Raw genomic sequence first — 17,514 nt, 5'->3', positions numbered from 1 at the left:
CATGCCTGCATACATTGTGTCTGGCTGACTGCAGCCACATCCTCTGCCGGGCTCACTGCTGCTCTCAGGCCTATCTAGTAAACATGACTCTTACCAAGTTTTCCTGGATGGAGCCCAAGAAACTGAAGCTTCTGCATGTTGTAGCACCACTTGTGACTTTCCAGACAAGCACTGTGTCTAGCAGTGATAGCCCTACACATGCTATCAGATAGATCAGTTACTAGTGTAATCATGAAAATGCTATCCACCACTATAACTAGTCTACTGCTTTTTCTAAGACAATTAGAAAGTTGCGTAGGCCTATTGGCACAGAAGAAATTCACAGATCACTAATGATAGAACATGTTTATGAAGCAAAAGAGCACAAATGTCATGTGTAACGCAAAACCCAACACAGCTTATTTCTAAAGCTCCTTTAAAACTCAGACAGTGGCACACTAAATTAGAAGAAGGTATGTCAAACAGCATGTACACCTAAAGACAGTAAATATTACTGTGAAACTAAAACTTGGTTCAGTGACTTCCATGACTGCTGCTTTTCTGAGAAGGAAGGGGAGCTTATATTACAAACTGAATTTGCTGTTCAGAAGTGCGACTATAAGGATGTGTACATTATTGTCTGGCACAGGCGTATATACACTTGCATATCTGGAGGAGAGTCATGTTGTTTCTGTGGAAACCCACAGAAGAGAGAAAGCCAGATGTCTTCTGTTTTGCCCTTTTCCCAACACACTACTTTAAAAGCTTATGTCCAAATTCCTGGCTTCTACTTGCAAGAGACTTTGAAAGTCTTTATAAGATCTCATTTGCATGTAAAATTATTCTTATTATACAAATATTGCCTAATTGATAATTTTTAAAGGAAAAACCCATAGTTGATTTATCTTCCAATTGAAGCACAGCACTGGAGACATCAAATCCAAAGATGATTAACCTCCAGCTCTACCACATTTGCAAGCAATCCAAGTTCTCTACATTTTTGTGGCTTAGGACCAAAGAGGAGTTTCAGGTTCCAGGCAAAATGACAGCCCAAACCAGGTGTACTCACATCTACAATCCCACCAGCATATGGAAGACTGAGACAGGATTACCACTTTCAAGCCAGCCTGGGCTACATGGTGAGATCCAGGCCAGCTAAGGCTACAAGGTGAGACTGACTCAAGAAAACTGAAACCAGGGCTAGTGAAGAAGATTAGTCCACACAATGTTTACTGCATAAACATCATGCCCAGAGTTTGATCTCCAGAACCACATCAAGAAGTGGAGGCAGGTGGTGGTGCACACCTTTGATCCCGGCACTAGGGCGGCCAAGGCAGGTGGATCTCTGAGTTCAAGGCAGCCTAGTGGACAGTGTGAGTTCCAGGATGGCCAGGGCTACACTGAGAAACCTTATCTCAAACACACGCATGCACACGGAGCTGGAGACAGTGATGTGCACCTGTCATCCCAGAGATGCAGAGTGAGACACAGGTAGATCCTTGAGGCTCACTGGCTGGCCAGCCTAGCCCGCTACTGGACAAGCTCCACGCCACTGAGACACCCTGTCAAGAAACAAGGTAGATAGCTCCTGAGGTTGACCTTTGACCTACACAAACACAGGTCAACATTGACTGGTTTGGGTCATTTGTTTTGAATTTTTTTAAGTGTTTTACTTTGTAGTTCAGGTTGGCTTTGAACTCAGTATTCTTCTATCTCAGCGTACCATATGCTGGAATTACAGGCATGTACAACTATGCCTGGCTTTCCAACCTTTTGTTTGTTTGTTTTTTAACTGTGTATGTTTGTATGCCTGAAGTGTCCACAGAGACTGGAAGACAGCATGAGATCCCCTAGAACTGGAGTTACAGGAAGTTATGAACTGCCTGATACGGGTGCTTGGAACTGAACTCAGTTCCTGTCTAAGAGCAGAGGTACTTTTTAACTATGGAGCCATCTCTCCAGCCCTACTCTTGAACTAGATCAACGAAATTCATTTCTAATTGAAAATAAAAGAGATATTAGATATCTAATTCAATCACCATGCATCCATCTACCTGTGTATTTTTAAAGTGATAAATCATTAAAAATAATCTGAAGATATTTCAATTAATTTCTTTTACATGTCAGTTTTGAGCAAGAGTACATCAAAAGGAAATGGAGGTCCGAGGTTTCTATGAGGAAACTGTCCATTTCTGTATCATTAAATTCCTTTCTTTGGACAGACCTTTACCAATATCATTATTTCCCATGACAGCACAGAGGCAGTAATGATGAAAATACTATGATCCAGTTGCACACACTAACCTAATTTAGTCAGGACACAATTGAAAGAGAGCCAGTTAGACAGCCCGCCAGTGTTAGAGCAACAGCTAACAAGATGTGAACCAGTGAGCCAATCTACTATTCTGAGCATTCCTATTTCAAACAAAAAATAGAAATGCTTTTAGTGTTTCAAAAATAATCCATAGATCATGCATCACAGAAGTCCAAGCGTATACCTGATCCTTTTAAAAGAACTTACACAAACCAAAGCATTTCCCATAGGAAACTTAACATTAAAGATTCCAGGAAGCAAATCAACTGAGCCTTCACATCCCAACTGATGCTTGCTGCATTCTGTTCCTAGAGATGGGGCCTCGCCGTGTTGCCTATAGCAGCCTTGAACTCCTGGAGAGTTCGGGTAATTCTCCTACTTCACTGTCACTGGGACAATGGGTGGGTGCACAGTCAAGACTGCAGGGCTCATTGTTTTTCAGAGGTGGAATCTCCATTTGCAGCACAGGCTGACCTTGAACTCAAGATCCTCTGGTCTCAGTTTAGCAAGTAACTGGGACTACAGGTATATGCCATGTGGTCAGCTCCTTCTGAGTTGACACAAAAACCTTTACTTGAAATTTAAATTTTGCTAGCCATTTACAACTCTGTATTTAAAACATGTAAGTCAGAAGATTTCTATTGTTTTATTTCCTCTGCTTCCTTTGCCCTCATCTTTCTCAGTACTGCCCAGAAGACAAGGAGGACCTCTTTGGGGACCCAGCAGTACTTTCTTCATAAGACACTGGGAAAGGGTGTGTCAGAGGCTTGGCTTGACACTCACCAGCGTGACTGCTCCTTCACACTCATCTATCCTGCTTCACCCTGACTAGCCTTGCACTCTTCAGGGAAGGAAGCCACAGCCTGCCCTTCCTTTCTATCTTAGAAACCTAGCACACTGTGAAGGAGTAATCCAATGACACCCTCCCCTCATCCAGCACTGGATAATTTCATGTCAACTGGACACAAGCTAAAGTCATCTGAGGAGACAGAAACTCAGTTAAGAAAATGTCTCCATAAGGTCAGCTTGTAGGCCAGGCAATGGTGGCATACACCTTTAATCCCAGCACTCGGGAGGCAGAGCCAGCACATGCACCAAAACTACATAGAGAAACCCTGTCTCGAAAGAAAACCAAAAAAATAAAAAAATAAAAAGATCAGCTTGTAAACAAGCCTGTAGGATATTTTCTAAATTAGTGACTGATGGGGATCATCCTATTGGCAAAGCTAAAACAAGGAACCAAAGAAATGGTTTCTGTTCTTAACTTTTACTGTGAGAGGAAATATTAAACATTTCCTGGAAGTCAAGGAAGAAATAAGTCATTTAGAAAGTGTCTAGCTTTGAGTTGCTTCTGCAGAGTAAAATTAATTCATGAGGGTCTCCTTAAACCACTACTAATCATTGACCCCTTTTACAACTACACATTCACCCAATCCTTATGAAGCCAGAGCCTAGCTTTCACTTTGTTCCCAAAGTTCTCTTGTACTAAACTAAAAGCCTCACTAATTGCAATTACAGTAAATCTCCAACTTTTCAACGTTTTTTTAACTAAGAAAGAAACTGGCTAGCTCAGTCAAAAAGTAGAAAGTATGCTTATTTCTATATAAGTCTTTATTATTTTAGTAGCTGATAAAAAAATACATAGATCACTTTAAAGGAGCTATAAACTAATACAAGAAAATAGTTCCTGTAATATTCTTGGCTTTAATTGTACTTAAAGAGACAGCTAATAACTTCCCCCTAAAAACATCTGAGCAATTAAGAAATGTATACAAGGCCAGGAGAGCCTTCAGCAGGTGAAGGCGCTTCCAGCCAGGCCACAGGACTTGAGTTTTAGCCTTGGGATTCACACGATGGAAAGAGACCCAACTACAGTAATTGGTCCTCTGACCACCACGTGTGCGCATGCATACACATACACAGTAAAGGAAATAAAAATACTTACATTTAAAAACAACTTTCACACAACTAAAAATAGTAAAATAGTATAAAATTCAGAATTTGATAACGCTTAACAAGATTACCTTTTTGGCACTTTCAGGACCCGATTCATCGAAGCGAAATCTGACAATTCGGAAATCTTTACAATAAATTATTAACTCCGTTGGATTAAATTTCAGCTTCTGGTTGGGACCTAGGACTTTCTGCTTCCTCTTGTGGTCATTCACTTAAGAAGAAAACAAAGGGAGAGAGGAGAATGTGACAAAGTTCTGTTCTGTGCTCTTTAGCATTCTTAAACTTCCCAGCAGAGACCGTTGCTGGAGCAGACCCCATTGCCAGATGCTACTTCTTGACTTTTCATCTCTACCTGCAGCTCCTAGAACTGTGGAGGGTTAGCTCGATGATTTTGGTGATATTTTAGAAGACCTTGCATTGATACATTTAATGATTGAATTTTTAATTAAAAAGAGACAATAATTTATAAATAAAAAATCCTATCTTCATTTTACAAGGATTTCTTGACTTCTCTGTTTGTTGAGTTCTTAGGACTTAAAAGGAATAAATATAAAAGCAAGTCTACAGAAATAAGAATCCACCTCAAATATTTGGGACTATGGCCCTTCAAGGAATACTTCTGGATTTCAATCAACTTCTAGAACGCCATTCCATCTTATGAAATCATCTCACTGTGCTTCCCAGGACAGCGTTGGGCTCTGGCATTCTAGTGACACTTCTGCCTCAGCCTCCCAAGTAGCTGAGGCTCTTCTGTAAGCGCAGCTATCACAGGCAGCTTCGACTTTTAGAGAGCACACACAGAATACCACATACCTGTGACAATCTGCTCGATACATGTCAAAGGGACATCATGTTCTCCAAGAAGAAGGTTTCTGTAATGGAATTTCTGAAATAAAAGATGATATTAATGTGAATTCTTTTCTCAATGACCTCGAAATGGCAAGCCTTACTTTTCATGTGATAAGAAGATCAATATACCATTGAAAGGAACACAAACCTTTGCTGCACGTCAAGGGCCATTCATCCACAGAGAACAGCATCTCACAGCACACGTTAGGAAGTAGAGGGAGGGAGGGCACATGTACTTTGAGTTTTGAGACAGGGTTTCATGAGGTAGCCCAGGCTGACTTTTAACTCCTGAGAACTCTTTAGCCTCAACTACCTGTATGCAAGGATTACAGGCATAGGTTGCTACACCTACCCCCTCACTTTTATTCTAATAGAAGCAAATTAAAATATATACCACAATGCTACTATAATCTGAGAGATGTAATATGATCCATTCTTTATAGGCAAATAAGTGCGTGCCTAGTTCTAGATGAATTGGCCACAGAATAGTAAAAGAAAGGCGCTCTTAGGTCATCAGGTTTTAATGAGAAAAATCATATTTGATGTTTATAAGAGAGTTAGTGTGGGAAGTGACTTATCTAGAACATAATGATGACTAAAACTTTTTTGTTTCTTTTGTTTAGAGATAGGAGCTGGCTCAGGTTGACCTTAAAACTGTGATTCTCCTGCCTCAGTTTCCCATGTACACAACCTTAAAAAAGGATTTGGGGCTGGGGATGTAGGTAGGAGTCTTGGGTTTGCTATCTAGCACTGAATAATATTCTGGCAAGGTGGAACACATCTGTAATTCCAGGATTCTGGAGGTAGAGGCAAGAGGATCTGAACTCCATTCTCAACTACACATGGAGTATGAAGCCAGCCAGGGGTACATGAGACCCTGTAGAAGGACAGTAGTGAGCAGAGAGAAGAAAAAGAAAGTGGTAGAGAAGGCTTTTGATGAGCCTGTTTACACCTCCTGGAAAATACTTCCTGATCATTTCCAAACTGAAATACAGCTATCAGCAAGGCACAGCTCTATCACTGGACCTGGATTTAAGGTTTCTCCTGCTCAGTGAAGTCTGGGGCCAGAGAGCATTCATGAAGCCAAAGACAACTGGAAAACTCAAGTCCACATCATAAGAGCTTGTCTCCCTGCATAGCAAACATTGCTAATGCCTTAAATTTAGTCTAAGTATAATTCAGAAGATTAATACACATAAGAATATACAGAAAATACTGGAAAATTAGTGAATGACTATATGAAATAAAACATGCTTACACACAAATCACTCAAAGAAATGCTTGGATTATTAAAGAAACATTTAGTCAATATTTTTTCATTCTTACTATACACTAGAAAATAAAATTCAAGTTTCTGGGAAAAGAGCTAATTAGTTAGAAAACAACCAAATAAATCAGTAAAATGTTCAACATTTATAATATATGCAAAATAAATGAGTTCTTTTTCTCTTCATGATTAGTCCAAAAGAACATTTGTTTTTAGAAACACATTTCTAAAAGTGGAGGAAAAGAAATAACTCCCTTAGTGAAAAGGACATATCACCAGGAATCGCATAGGATAAATGAAGCAGAGTACGTAAAATCATCTCAGCCTAATGTGAGGTGTAATCAAGTTTTTGGGAGGCAGAGGCAGGAAGATCAAGAGTTCAAAGCCAGCCTGAGCTACACAGTGAGACTCTGGAATGGGAATGTAGCTCAACAGCAGAACATGTTCAAAGACCCAAGTCTGATTACTACAGCAAAAGAAAACAAACCTCAAATCACAAAACCCACTCTTCCTTGAGCAAGTTGTGATGTTCTCCATCACTCTATTTTAATTTTTTAAATTATTTTTGTTAGTTCTTTGAGATTTTTGTACAATGCATTTTGATCATATTCATCCCTCCCCAACTCTTCCCAGATCCATCATTCCTTACCTACCCACACAAATTTATGTTCTTTTGTTAAGTCTATAAACTCCATTTTATAGAGTATATTTCCAACATTAATGATTCATTGATAATTTTTCACACTTTTACATCTCTCTTATTTATATAACAATACATTCATTCCACTTAGACTTAAAGCCTTAACAAAACTAAGCAATACATAAATAAATACCTGTAATGGCATTGGGTCATCTGTAATAAAGGAGATTTTGAAATTACTACATATCAACTTTCCCCACAAATCATATTGGCTTGTGTCTGTTGCGATGCATTTTCTCACAAAATTGACTTCATTTACAACAATTTCTCCTAGAAAAAAAAAAAAATCACAGTGAGCTACAAACATACCAAACAAACCCCCAAACCACTGTGTGACCTTACTGGAGGACCTTATGACTGGTGACAGCTGAAACAATCGTGAAGAGGCGCTGCCATTGGCTGCTAGCATTTGTGGGCACTAGGAGTGCTTTGTGTCCTTAGTGGGTATGGTACAGAATGAGACTCCAAAAGCTTTGGGGTCTGAGCTGACTGACCCAGCCTGGGGCTTTGCTTCTGTTTACTGCCTCTAGTCAACTAGGCCCACAGATGTTCCTGAGAATTCTGTGATGGAGTATCTGTGTTTTGCGAAGATGTGACATGCACTAACAATCATGTCTGGTCATTTTGAAAGGGATGAGAACCAGCATCCAGTTTTCTCTGCTTAAAACCTTTGCACTCCAATTGAAATAGAGTAAACAATAAAACTTTAAAATAAAGTTTGAGTTAAAAGGGAAGATTAGAAAAACAAATATTAGAAACCCAAACAAGACCTCTCACATGCTTTTGAAAGGAGCAATTTCTTGAAAAGGAGTTGAAAACTTGATCATTTTAAGAGCCACAATGAGATTAGACAAGGCACATTTTCAAGTGCCAACGGCACTATGACCAGAAAACTGTTCTCACAGTGGTGACTGGAACCGCTTGCTGACAAACCCTCAGTGGTGACTGGAACCGCTTGCTGACAACGCTCAACACCTCATGCATGAAGAGCGGAACTTTAGCTTTAACACAACCCTCTCTAACAAAAATGTTAACAATAAATCTGCGTGATGATGAATAAATTTTGCTCAAAGCTCTTAAAAATTCATGAGGCTAATTTTAAGAGCAACCCCTAATATTTACTTGAGGATTTAATTCATATGCTCATGTCAACTTCCTGGCTCAAATCACTTGAGAAAATTTCCATCCTGAATACAAGCCTCCTTCACATGGCATAAGGCCCTGAATGCCAAGTCTTGCTCAGCTGTCTTCCTCGCCCTCCCGCTCTACTCACAATGGCCTTCTATGAATCCCTTTATATACCACACTGCTTCCATTTATGGGTCTTTGGACATGCCCCTCTGTCTTGGAAGACTCTTTCTTTCAGACAGCGGCTGCGCTCAAGAATGCTTTAAAACAATCTCCCTGCCTGGATAAAATCCCCCCATCACAGCACTGTAGACTTGTAATTCTAGTGCTCATCACAACTACAACTGGATCACATGTTTACTTTTTAAGTTAATGCTTGCCTCGCAACCAGGAGTATACATCCAATGGTGGTAGAAAACAGACGTTTTGTTCAGTGCTGAAACTTGAGTGCGCAGAACAGTACCTAGTACATGTTAGGTGCATGCTAAGATAGTGCTGAATAAAGGAATGAACCAACTCAATGCCCCTGGTTTACTGAAAAGGAATAAAACCAGTGACCTGAGTGGCTAGGCAAAGCAAATGACTTACAGGCAGCTCACTAAGTTACATGTGGTGCTGTAGCCCAGTACTTAGAGGCAGAGGCAGAAGGACCCAGAGTACAAGACCAGCCAAGTACACAGTGAAACTGTCCCTAAAAAGCAACATCTGGGCATGTAACTCATGTTAGAGCATGTACAAAGTCCCCAGGTTAGACCAACAACAAAACAAACCAACTCTATCTCTCTAGGAAGCCCAATATTCTCTAGCTTAGTTTTCATGTGAGTAGGTGATATCCCCACAGAAAACCAGCAGCAGAATAACTCAGGCTGCTCTGAACAGTGCTGAAACCAGTCATTCAATCTGGTCAAGCAGCCAGCTGAGTTGAAAGATGAGGACTGTTTGGGTACCCAAAGGCAGAATGTAATCCCAGAACTGCCACAGCTGTCCTTCCACATACAGAGAACAGTATCATCTGGGACTGGTGGCTTCTCAGTGCTTGTCCTGACTGATTCTTTAGACAGTCTATATGAGAGGAGGGCAGATGTTTTCTCTACTACCGAGATAAGGGACTTGACACCAAAAAGGTTAAATCATTTTCATACTCTTAAGACTTTAAAAACAGAAATAAATGTAAAACTTCTCAAGAGTCCCTCAACACCCATGGGGGATTGGTCCCAGCCCCTGCGGATGCTAACGTTCCTTATATACATGACGGGGCACTGCACACAATTTAGCCACAGTCTTTAAAGCATCTTTGATGGCCTGCAGTACCTAAGACAAAGCACAGTACTGCTTAGGGAATAAGGACAAGGACAAAACTGTGTATGTTCAGTCCCATGACTTTAGAAGAGTGGCCATCAAGAGTTGGCTGAATTCACAGATGTGGAACCCAGCCACAAAAGCCTTCTGTCCTTGTTTCCACATACTTTGATCAATGTAAATGTGTGTAGTGACATGGAACAAGTATCAACACTGAATTAAAGATTCACATTGCTGTTCCTAACTGCATTCTAATGAGAAACAAATGAAATTATCTATAGTTCCTTTCACAGAGAGCTTACCAACTGCCTTATCACAATCTAGGCTACTGAACAGTCAACCTCTGACCCCTTAGTTCTCTATAAGACTAAAGTAACTTAAAGAATTATTTCCACTACAGACAGAAAATACCTTTCTGAGACAAAGGAAGGGGGGATGCATATGATAGCTCCATGGAATGGTAAACCACAGCCCCTGGGCTACACAGAGATCTTGCTTCTTTTTGTAAATAAAATTTTATTCTTGGGCTGCTTTTGGCTGCTTCACAGAACAAAGGCAAAACTGAGTACTTCTACACAGACCTAGTCTACAACACCTACAACATTTACTGTATGGTATTTGACACAAAAAGTTTCCTGCCCCCAGCATTACAGATGACTTCTTAAAAATGACAACTGTCGGGCTGGAGAGATGGCTCAGAGCACTGGCCGCTCTTCCTGAGATCCTGAGTTCAACTCCCAGCAACCACACATGGTGGCTCACAACCATCTGTAATTTGGTCTGGTGCCCTCTTCTGGTGTGTAGGCAGAATACTGTATACATAATGAAAAATAAATAAATCTTAAAAAAAAAAAATTCTTAAAAAAGCCGGGCAGTGGTGGCACACGCCTTTAATCCCAGCACTTGGGAGGCAGAGCCAGGCGGATCTTTGTAAGTTTGAGGCCAGAGCAAGATCCAGGAAAGATGAAAAGCTACACAGAGAAACCCTGTCTCAAAAAAACAAACAAACAAAAAAGACAACTGTTAGATTACCTTAAACAAAGCTTAGATGTGTTTAGGTGTTCTTGTCTGAAGGTAGGTGATTATGCAATATTGCAGTAGTCTAGGGGGCGCAGGGGGCCCAATCAGTGCTAGGATGAATACGGAAAACCTGCTTCAGAAATGTGTCCATCAAAGTCAAGACTAGTCTCACCAATGAGCTGCAGCACTCAACAGAAATGCTGTCTGCTCACTCAACAGTGGTCTGCTCCTAACATTTCAAAGGAGGGAAGAGGTGTTCTAAGTTGCTGTCATAGAAGCAGCCTTGCTTAAACCAGGGAAGAAAGAATACACACAGCAATCTCTTCCCACAGAGGCTTATGAAGAGTAGTGATGCAAAATGCCCATTTTCTTCTTTACACTTAAATTAGTGGCCCTTTGGTGTATAATGGTTTTATGTATCTCCAAGGTACTCTTTATAATAAGGTAAAAAAATAAAACTAGTAACCTTGAAGGCAAAACTCGTATTAAAAGCTGTAAAACTTCAGAGCCATGGACTTTCCTAGAGCCCACTCCCATACTGGTTCTGTACAGAGGTGGTGTCCTCGGGACACTCACACTGGCTCACAGCACTGCTCCAACTCCCTCCTCGGCATGCTCAGCCACAGAGGAATTGTCCACACACCGAGGGCTTTGTCCAGCAGCACTTGGGAAGCAGCAGAGTGCTCATGACAAGCAAGCAGGCAGGACACTGGCTCCGGTGTGGAATAAGCAAAGGCATCCTAGCAAAACCTGGCAAATCAGGAGCTGGCTGAGAGCTTCTACCAAAGCGGAAGGGAACCAAGAAAGCACTGAAAGGTTTTCTCAAAACTCTTCTACCTGGAAAGACAAACGAAAAAGAAATGCAAAGAGAATGATCTCCAAATGGTATAGGGAATGAAAATTTTAATCTCCAAGGAGGAAAAAGATCATACATGTTATCTTTAATGCTCCATGGAATTATTAAGTCAATATATGTCTGGTAAATAAAATAAATTTTCCCCACCAGGAGGTGGTGGCGCACGCCTTTAATCCCAGCACTCGGGAGGCAGAGGCAGGCAGATCTCTGTGAGTTCGAGGCCAGCCTGGGCTACAGAGTGAGTTCCAGGAAAGGTGCAAAGCTACACAGAGAAACTCTGTCTTGAAAAACCAAAATAAATAAATAAATAAATAAATAAATAAATAAAAATTTTCCCATAAATTTCAGTTTGGAAAATAGTCCAGAGCAAGACCTTCTGTAATTCACTACCTGGCTTGAAACAGGGGGACCAGTTCTCCAGTTGACCTTACATGGGAAGGCTTCCCTGGACATGGGGCTTGTAGCACTCAAGAATAGTATGGGGTAAGCTGTCACCAGTTATTCACCCTAACTTTAAAAGTTGTACCTGCAAGTCTGAGGTATGTACTAGATAAACAAAATGTGTGATGCTGCTACTGGTGGTGATGGTGCAGGTCACACAGCACATAAAAGCCCGTCATCCTGTCACCGCATCCAGTAAGTGCAGCACACATGGGAGCAGGACCATGGCTCCGGTGCAGGGCTGGGGACCAGAGTGAAACAACAAACAGAAAAGGTTGTGACAGTACAGACTGTGTGGTGACAGTGACAAAGACCCAAAGAACCAGTGAAGTATCTGGGAGGCAGCAAAGAGCCAGACTGATGAAGGAAACGTCAGTACTTGGAATCACACAAGTTAGTACCGTGGAGTGTCAGCAAATCTACAGTAAAGGCTTGGGAGTTTATCCTGCCTTAAGTAGAGTTTACTTAAGAAGTCCAGAAAGCTTCTCAGCACCAGTGGAAAGATTGATGTGAGCAGCTAGCATCATGCTGGCTGAGGTGCTGTGGCAGGAGCCTAAGAAATGCACTATTGCAACACTGTGAAGGCTCCAGGTGAAGGTCAAGCCTAATGCTGAAGTAGTGCAGTTGGTGACACCCTTCCCAAATCCAAGGGCATGTTACCAGTCCTTTGATCTTCTAAAACAGTGGACCTATGAATTAAAATACTACAAAGTCAGTCTAAACCATCTAGGAAGCCATCTTCAAACGGGTATTATATGAGCTCTTTAAAAGACAGTTTGTTTTCAGTTTTGCCAGCGAGCGATTTACAACCCAACCGAGGATATGAGACGCAATGTGAGGCAGAAAACAAGAACTATATATATATATATATAAATGGTACAAACAATGAATGCATAACATAAATGAAGACAGCCACACACCAATGCTGCTGTCATTTCCCAGATGGCCCATGGATGGATACGACCCTGATCTGACCACAAGAGATCTGATAATTAGGGCATTCATTACCAGCCCACTAGCTGACCTCTATAACTGGAGTGCTGTTGGTTTTGTACTTGGGAAGGGGAAGAATGAACTGAGCTGACACGGGGCTTCCAGAACAGTGGCCCAGGCTTAGCTGACACTCTAAATTCAGATGACAAACATTTCCTGAGAAAGCTTTTGCTGACACTCCTCGATGAGCCCCAAATCTGACTTAGGTGGCTGTCCTGAGCCTTCACAACCTTTGTGTTCTCCTCTACTACAGCACTTCCCCAGTAAACTGAAATTGTGTAAAGGCAGACTCCTACCCCCACCCTTCCCAAAACAAAAAACAAAAATCGTCTGCCAAGCAACACCGGGCATTCCATACCTGTAGAACAAAGCAATCCATTATAGTTAGTCATAGCATTTCAATCTTCTCCCTCCCACCTCCAGGATCCTTAAAAAGATCCTGCCTAAGGGAGGGAAGAGAGCAAAGGTCATCAAGCCCTACTCACAGCAAACCTTGCATCCCAATCGCAAAGGTGCTGGCATTCTACCAGTCACTCCTCAGCAAGGCCAGCCACAGGAAATCCCTACCTCTTAAGACATTCCATTTTCTGGCAGCTGAAATTGAAAGCTCTTCCTCAAGCTTGGTCAAAATCTGTCACTGTTATGAAAAAAGCAGGGCCAAAGACATGGCTCTTTTCATCCCACTAGAGAATTTTCTCATGACTGACAGTTAACCCGCCCTCCACCGTTTCAAAGCATACATCTGTATGTGCAAGTCACCAGTGCAGTTAGGTGGGCCATGCAGCAGGCCGCGCAACACTGGGCAGCCTCCTTAATTCCTGCTAATTCTCTCACCTGTCAAATGAAGACAGATTACTACCTAGATTAGACAGGGCTCCTGTGAGGATTGACCTATAAGGTGTATCAGCCAAGGATGTGAGCTCAGATGTCAGAAGCATGCCTGGAACCAGGTTAGCAACAAGGAAATTGCAGCTTTGTGTGTTAGCTGGACATCGAGGACTAAAACAACCCAGAGGTGAACACTGTCGTTCTATCTCATTCTGTCCCTTCAGGGTTCTCCGACCTTTGGCACAGGTTTTCTGGAGTTGAAGGACAAGGGGTATCACCAAATGCTGTCCTTAGTATGAACCTAGACATATCTGGAAGCCATGCTGTGCTGTTCACCATGTTCACACTACGGCTGGGTGGAGTTGTGTTACAACAATTTGTCAAAAGGAGGACACCTAGACAGACAGTAACTGACAACCTCTGCATGGTGCTCACTGAAATGTACTGACAATAAACTCCACCTGTGGTTTCCAGTTTACATTCCAAACATATCTACACATTAAAAAAATAAATAAATAAATAAATAATTAGGGAACCAAAGTAGAGTTCCTAACTTGGTATTGTGCCAACTTAATTTTTTTTTACTTAGCAAAAGAATATATCCTAAATCAAAGAAGCTAGGTGGTAACATCAACACAACAACGTTTAAATCAAATGCCTTCAACATTATGAAAGTGTCCATCTTCCTGACTTTCCCTTTGACCACAGCCTAGCATAAAACACTTCAGGCCGAGCACAGTGGCCCAGAGTGCCAGCTCTGGGGAGGCTGAGGCCAGGGGATCATTGAACCCAAGGGTTTGAAACCAGCCTCGACAATACTGTTTAAAGCAATCATTTAAATAAATAAATAAGCAAGCAAATAAATAGATAAATAAATCACCCCAAACATCACCCAGGCCCTGCCTGGAAGTTGGGAAACACTTATCAGGTCACAATCTTCTACAAGCAGCAAGGGACCCCCTCAGGGCCCTGTTGGGATCCAGATTCACTATGCTTCAAGAACCTTTCCGTTCTACACAAAGCCTAGTACCCAGGAGGTCCTCATACGCTCACGTACATAAAGACATATACAGTTACACGCTATTTTCTAAAATCATGAAGTGAGTGACATATATACAATATAATGCTAGGAAAACAGGATTCACATAATGAGCTAATGACAAAGAGAATGACAAAGCTAACACAGTACGTCACTCCAATTATAGGCTCAGAGGCAATTCTCTTGAGATGTATACTGTGAAATAGCAGCATTTCTCTTGCTCCTAAGTCCAGAAGCTGGTCTGTCTACACACATGCATGCCTAAGGAAACAGTTTAGGCAGGGCGGGGTCCTTCGGGTCAATCATTCGCTCAGTGATAGCACAGTGTCACATTTCAGGCACCATGTAAGATATCAGGATCACAAAGCTAAATTTGATACAATCCCCATCTCAAAGAGCTTCATGAACCAGGAAAGCTGAAAATTACTAACATAAACCAGAATCTGAATTAAATTACTAGTCATTTTCTTCAATTTTTCCTTACTTAATAAATGATGGGGATCATGTCAAATTTAGCATTAAGGCCTAACAGAGCACATGATAAAGGCACACAAGTAAACAATTGATTTTGTGTTCTAATTTTCATCTGCTTATTGAATCAAAAGTTCAAACCTCGGGCAACTGAAGTAGGATATCCTTGGACTTAAGGCAATAAGCCAAAACACAGCGTGCAATACTATATCATCGAACAATCACTTCTTGTTCTGTGTGCCTGGGTAAAGAAAGCCACAGGTGACTTGGACAGATTTTCCCTTGCCCACTGACTGCAATAAAGGCCAGAACTGTATTAGCCAAGCCCTCAGTAAAAGTACTATCCTAGCTTAGGTCTCTATGGTTGTTCATTTGTTGTCATTTTTGTAGTGGCGAGGAACAAACCCAGCGCCTTGCACATATCAAGCATGTTAAGCACACAATCTACCATGAACTACAACCCTCACTTCTCTAGGTAGTTAGATAACAATACTTCCTCCTTGTTTTCCAGATTACATGTGTAGAGTACCATATTGTGGGCAGAAGACAGACAGCATGGGCTCTAGCAGTAATCACAGAGTTGACATTAGAGTTAAGGCAGGAAAAGGGGACCACAATGGGATGCTCAGCCAGAGCACAACCTCAAAGAGAATGGAAAAGTGGGAACAAGAGGATAAAAACCGGAACGGTTAGGCAAGGGGCAAGACTCTACAATTCAGGATCAGCATGTTCTGTAGGGATGAGTGAGGAGCAAAGAGAAACTGGACACCAGAGTTACCATGCATGCAAGAATGGGGTTTGGAAGTGACAGGAGCTTTCCTGCAAAAAAAACTAATAGAGGTCAGGAAGTTTCTTAACGGGCAATTAAACAGAAGACAGTGTTAATTCTAGGAAAAGAATGCTACTCACAATCAGAAACTGTTGTTAAAATCTTCCCAAGAAAATGGCTATTATTTTTTTGGTAATTTTAAAGACTAATTCTTCACTAAGAAAATTCTTCAACCATATTCATACTCACTGACACTTTTCCTAAGCATATCTTACATTTAAAAGCTAATTTTAAAAGACAAGGCATGAGCATTTATAGCTAAGATTACATTGTTTTTAGTGTCAAAGCAGAGAGTTGCTGAAGAGAAGATCAGTTGTTTGAGAACCAGACCAGTTCAAAGTAAAAACGAAGTTCACCAGCTCATAGGCACTCAGTCAGCACACATACAGTTTCCCTTGCTGTTTTTAAAATGCCTACAGTGGTGAATACCAGCAGAGAGCACGCACAGGGAGCAAGGGTCACTCAGTACTTGTACTGCTCACTCTCCGGGAGAGCAGAAAGGGTTCATTAGTCAACACTGAGTGAAAGACACTAATACAATCCAGAAAAATAGAACTCTAATAAAAATAAGAGTTGGCATCTACTGTACAGAACCAAAGGTTGATGTGCTAATTGTTTATCCCTACTTACTACATTTTTAAGTTTCCACATTTGTTAAGTTACTATCTACAAAGTTTTGCTTATTTAAGTGATGATTCTGGGGTTTCTTTTCTGGGATAACAAACTGGTATTTGATTATAGTTTGAGATAGGCCTTCCCACCTCTCTGGTTATTTGCCCCAAATATCTTATTAAACAACGGATTTTTCTTTAGTTATTTGTGTAATTGTTGCATAATTCAAAATAGTAATCAAGTAATAGTTTTTCAACAGTAAATCTGTTCCCTATGAATCCCTACTTCTATTTCTAAGGTTGTTCATATTCATCTTGGGCAAATTTGTTCTCAACAAGTCTTTCTCAACCCAAGGATGACCCTAAGACACACACACACACACACACACACACACACACACACACACACACACAGATAGGGCAATGCCTGGAGACATTCTGGTTGTGCTGAGGACATGACAGCTAGTTAGCAGGAGATGGGGCACCACTGGCACAGAACAGATACAGGCCAAAGATGTAGGGATGGCTGTCAGCTCGGGACAGCTCGTCACACAACAAAGAACTGCCCAGCTAGAAAGGTCAATAGTGCCTCTACTGGGAAACAAAGTTCTAAACTGGAAAAAAAAAAAAAAAAAGCAAATTGGCACACAGCTGACTTCAAAAAACAATTACAGAGTAATCCAATGTCTGCTAAGCTTTGTCATCCGCTTAGAGACACAGACATGCTTTTCATACTATCATAACACATTAAAATGATGATTTGATTATCAATCACGAATTCATGAGGTGCTAACACATATGTAGGGCAAGAAGTACTTTCACTACCCAAACAACTAGATACGTCTTTAAATGAACATTTCAGAAGGCAGGAAAGAAAAGGAGGTAGTTATGCTCTTGAATGTCTTCTAGGGTACTTTGAACTTTCTGAGACAAA

General features: G+C 41.2%; 1 protein-coding gene across 1 annotated transcript in view; it reads right to left on the bottom strand.

The window, feature by feature from the left end:
• Window positions 1–17,514, bottom strand: part of Mtmr10 (myotubularin related protein 10) — a 52,883-nt gene that overhangs the window by 34,347 nt on the left and 1,022 nt on the right. The window contains exons 3-5 of the mRNA XM_036188050.1: window positions 7,199–7,335; window positions 5,063–5,135; window positions 4,318–4,460 (exon numbers count right to left, since the gene is read on the bottom strand). Of these exons, the coding sequence (XP_036043943.1) occupies window positions 4,318–4,460; window positions 5,063–5,135; window positions 7,199–7,335 (353 nt within the window). The remainder of the gene's footprint in view (window positions 1–4,317; window positions 4,461–5,062; window positions 5,136–7,198; window positions 7,336–17,514) is intronic.

The sequence above is a fragment of the Onychomys torridus genome, chromosome 1, assembly GCF_903995425.1.
Source record: "Onychomys torridus chromosome 1, mOncTor1.1, whole genome shotgun sequence".
In the NCBI taxonomy this organism is placed as follows: Eukaryota; Metazoa; Chordata; class Mammalia; order Rodentia; family Cricetidae; genus Onychomys; species Onychomys torridus.
This window is presented reverse-complemented; position numbering and strand designations above follow the sequence as displayed.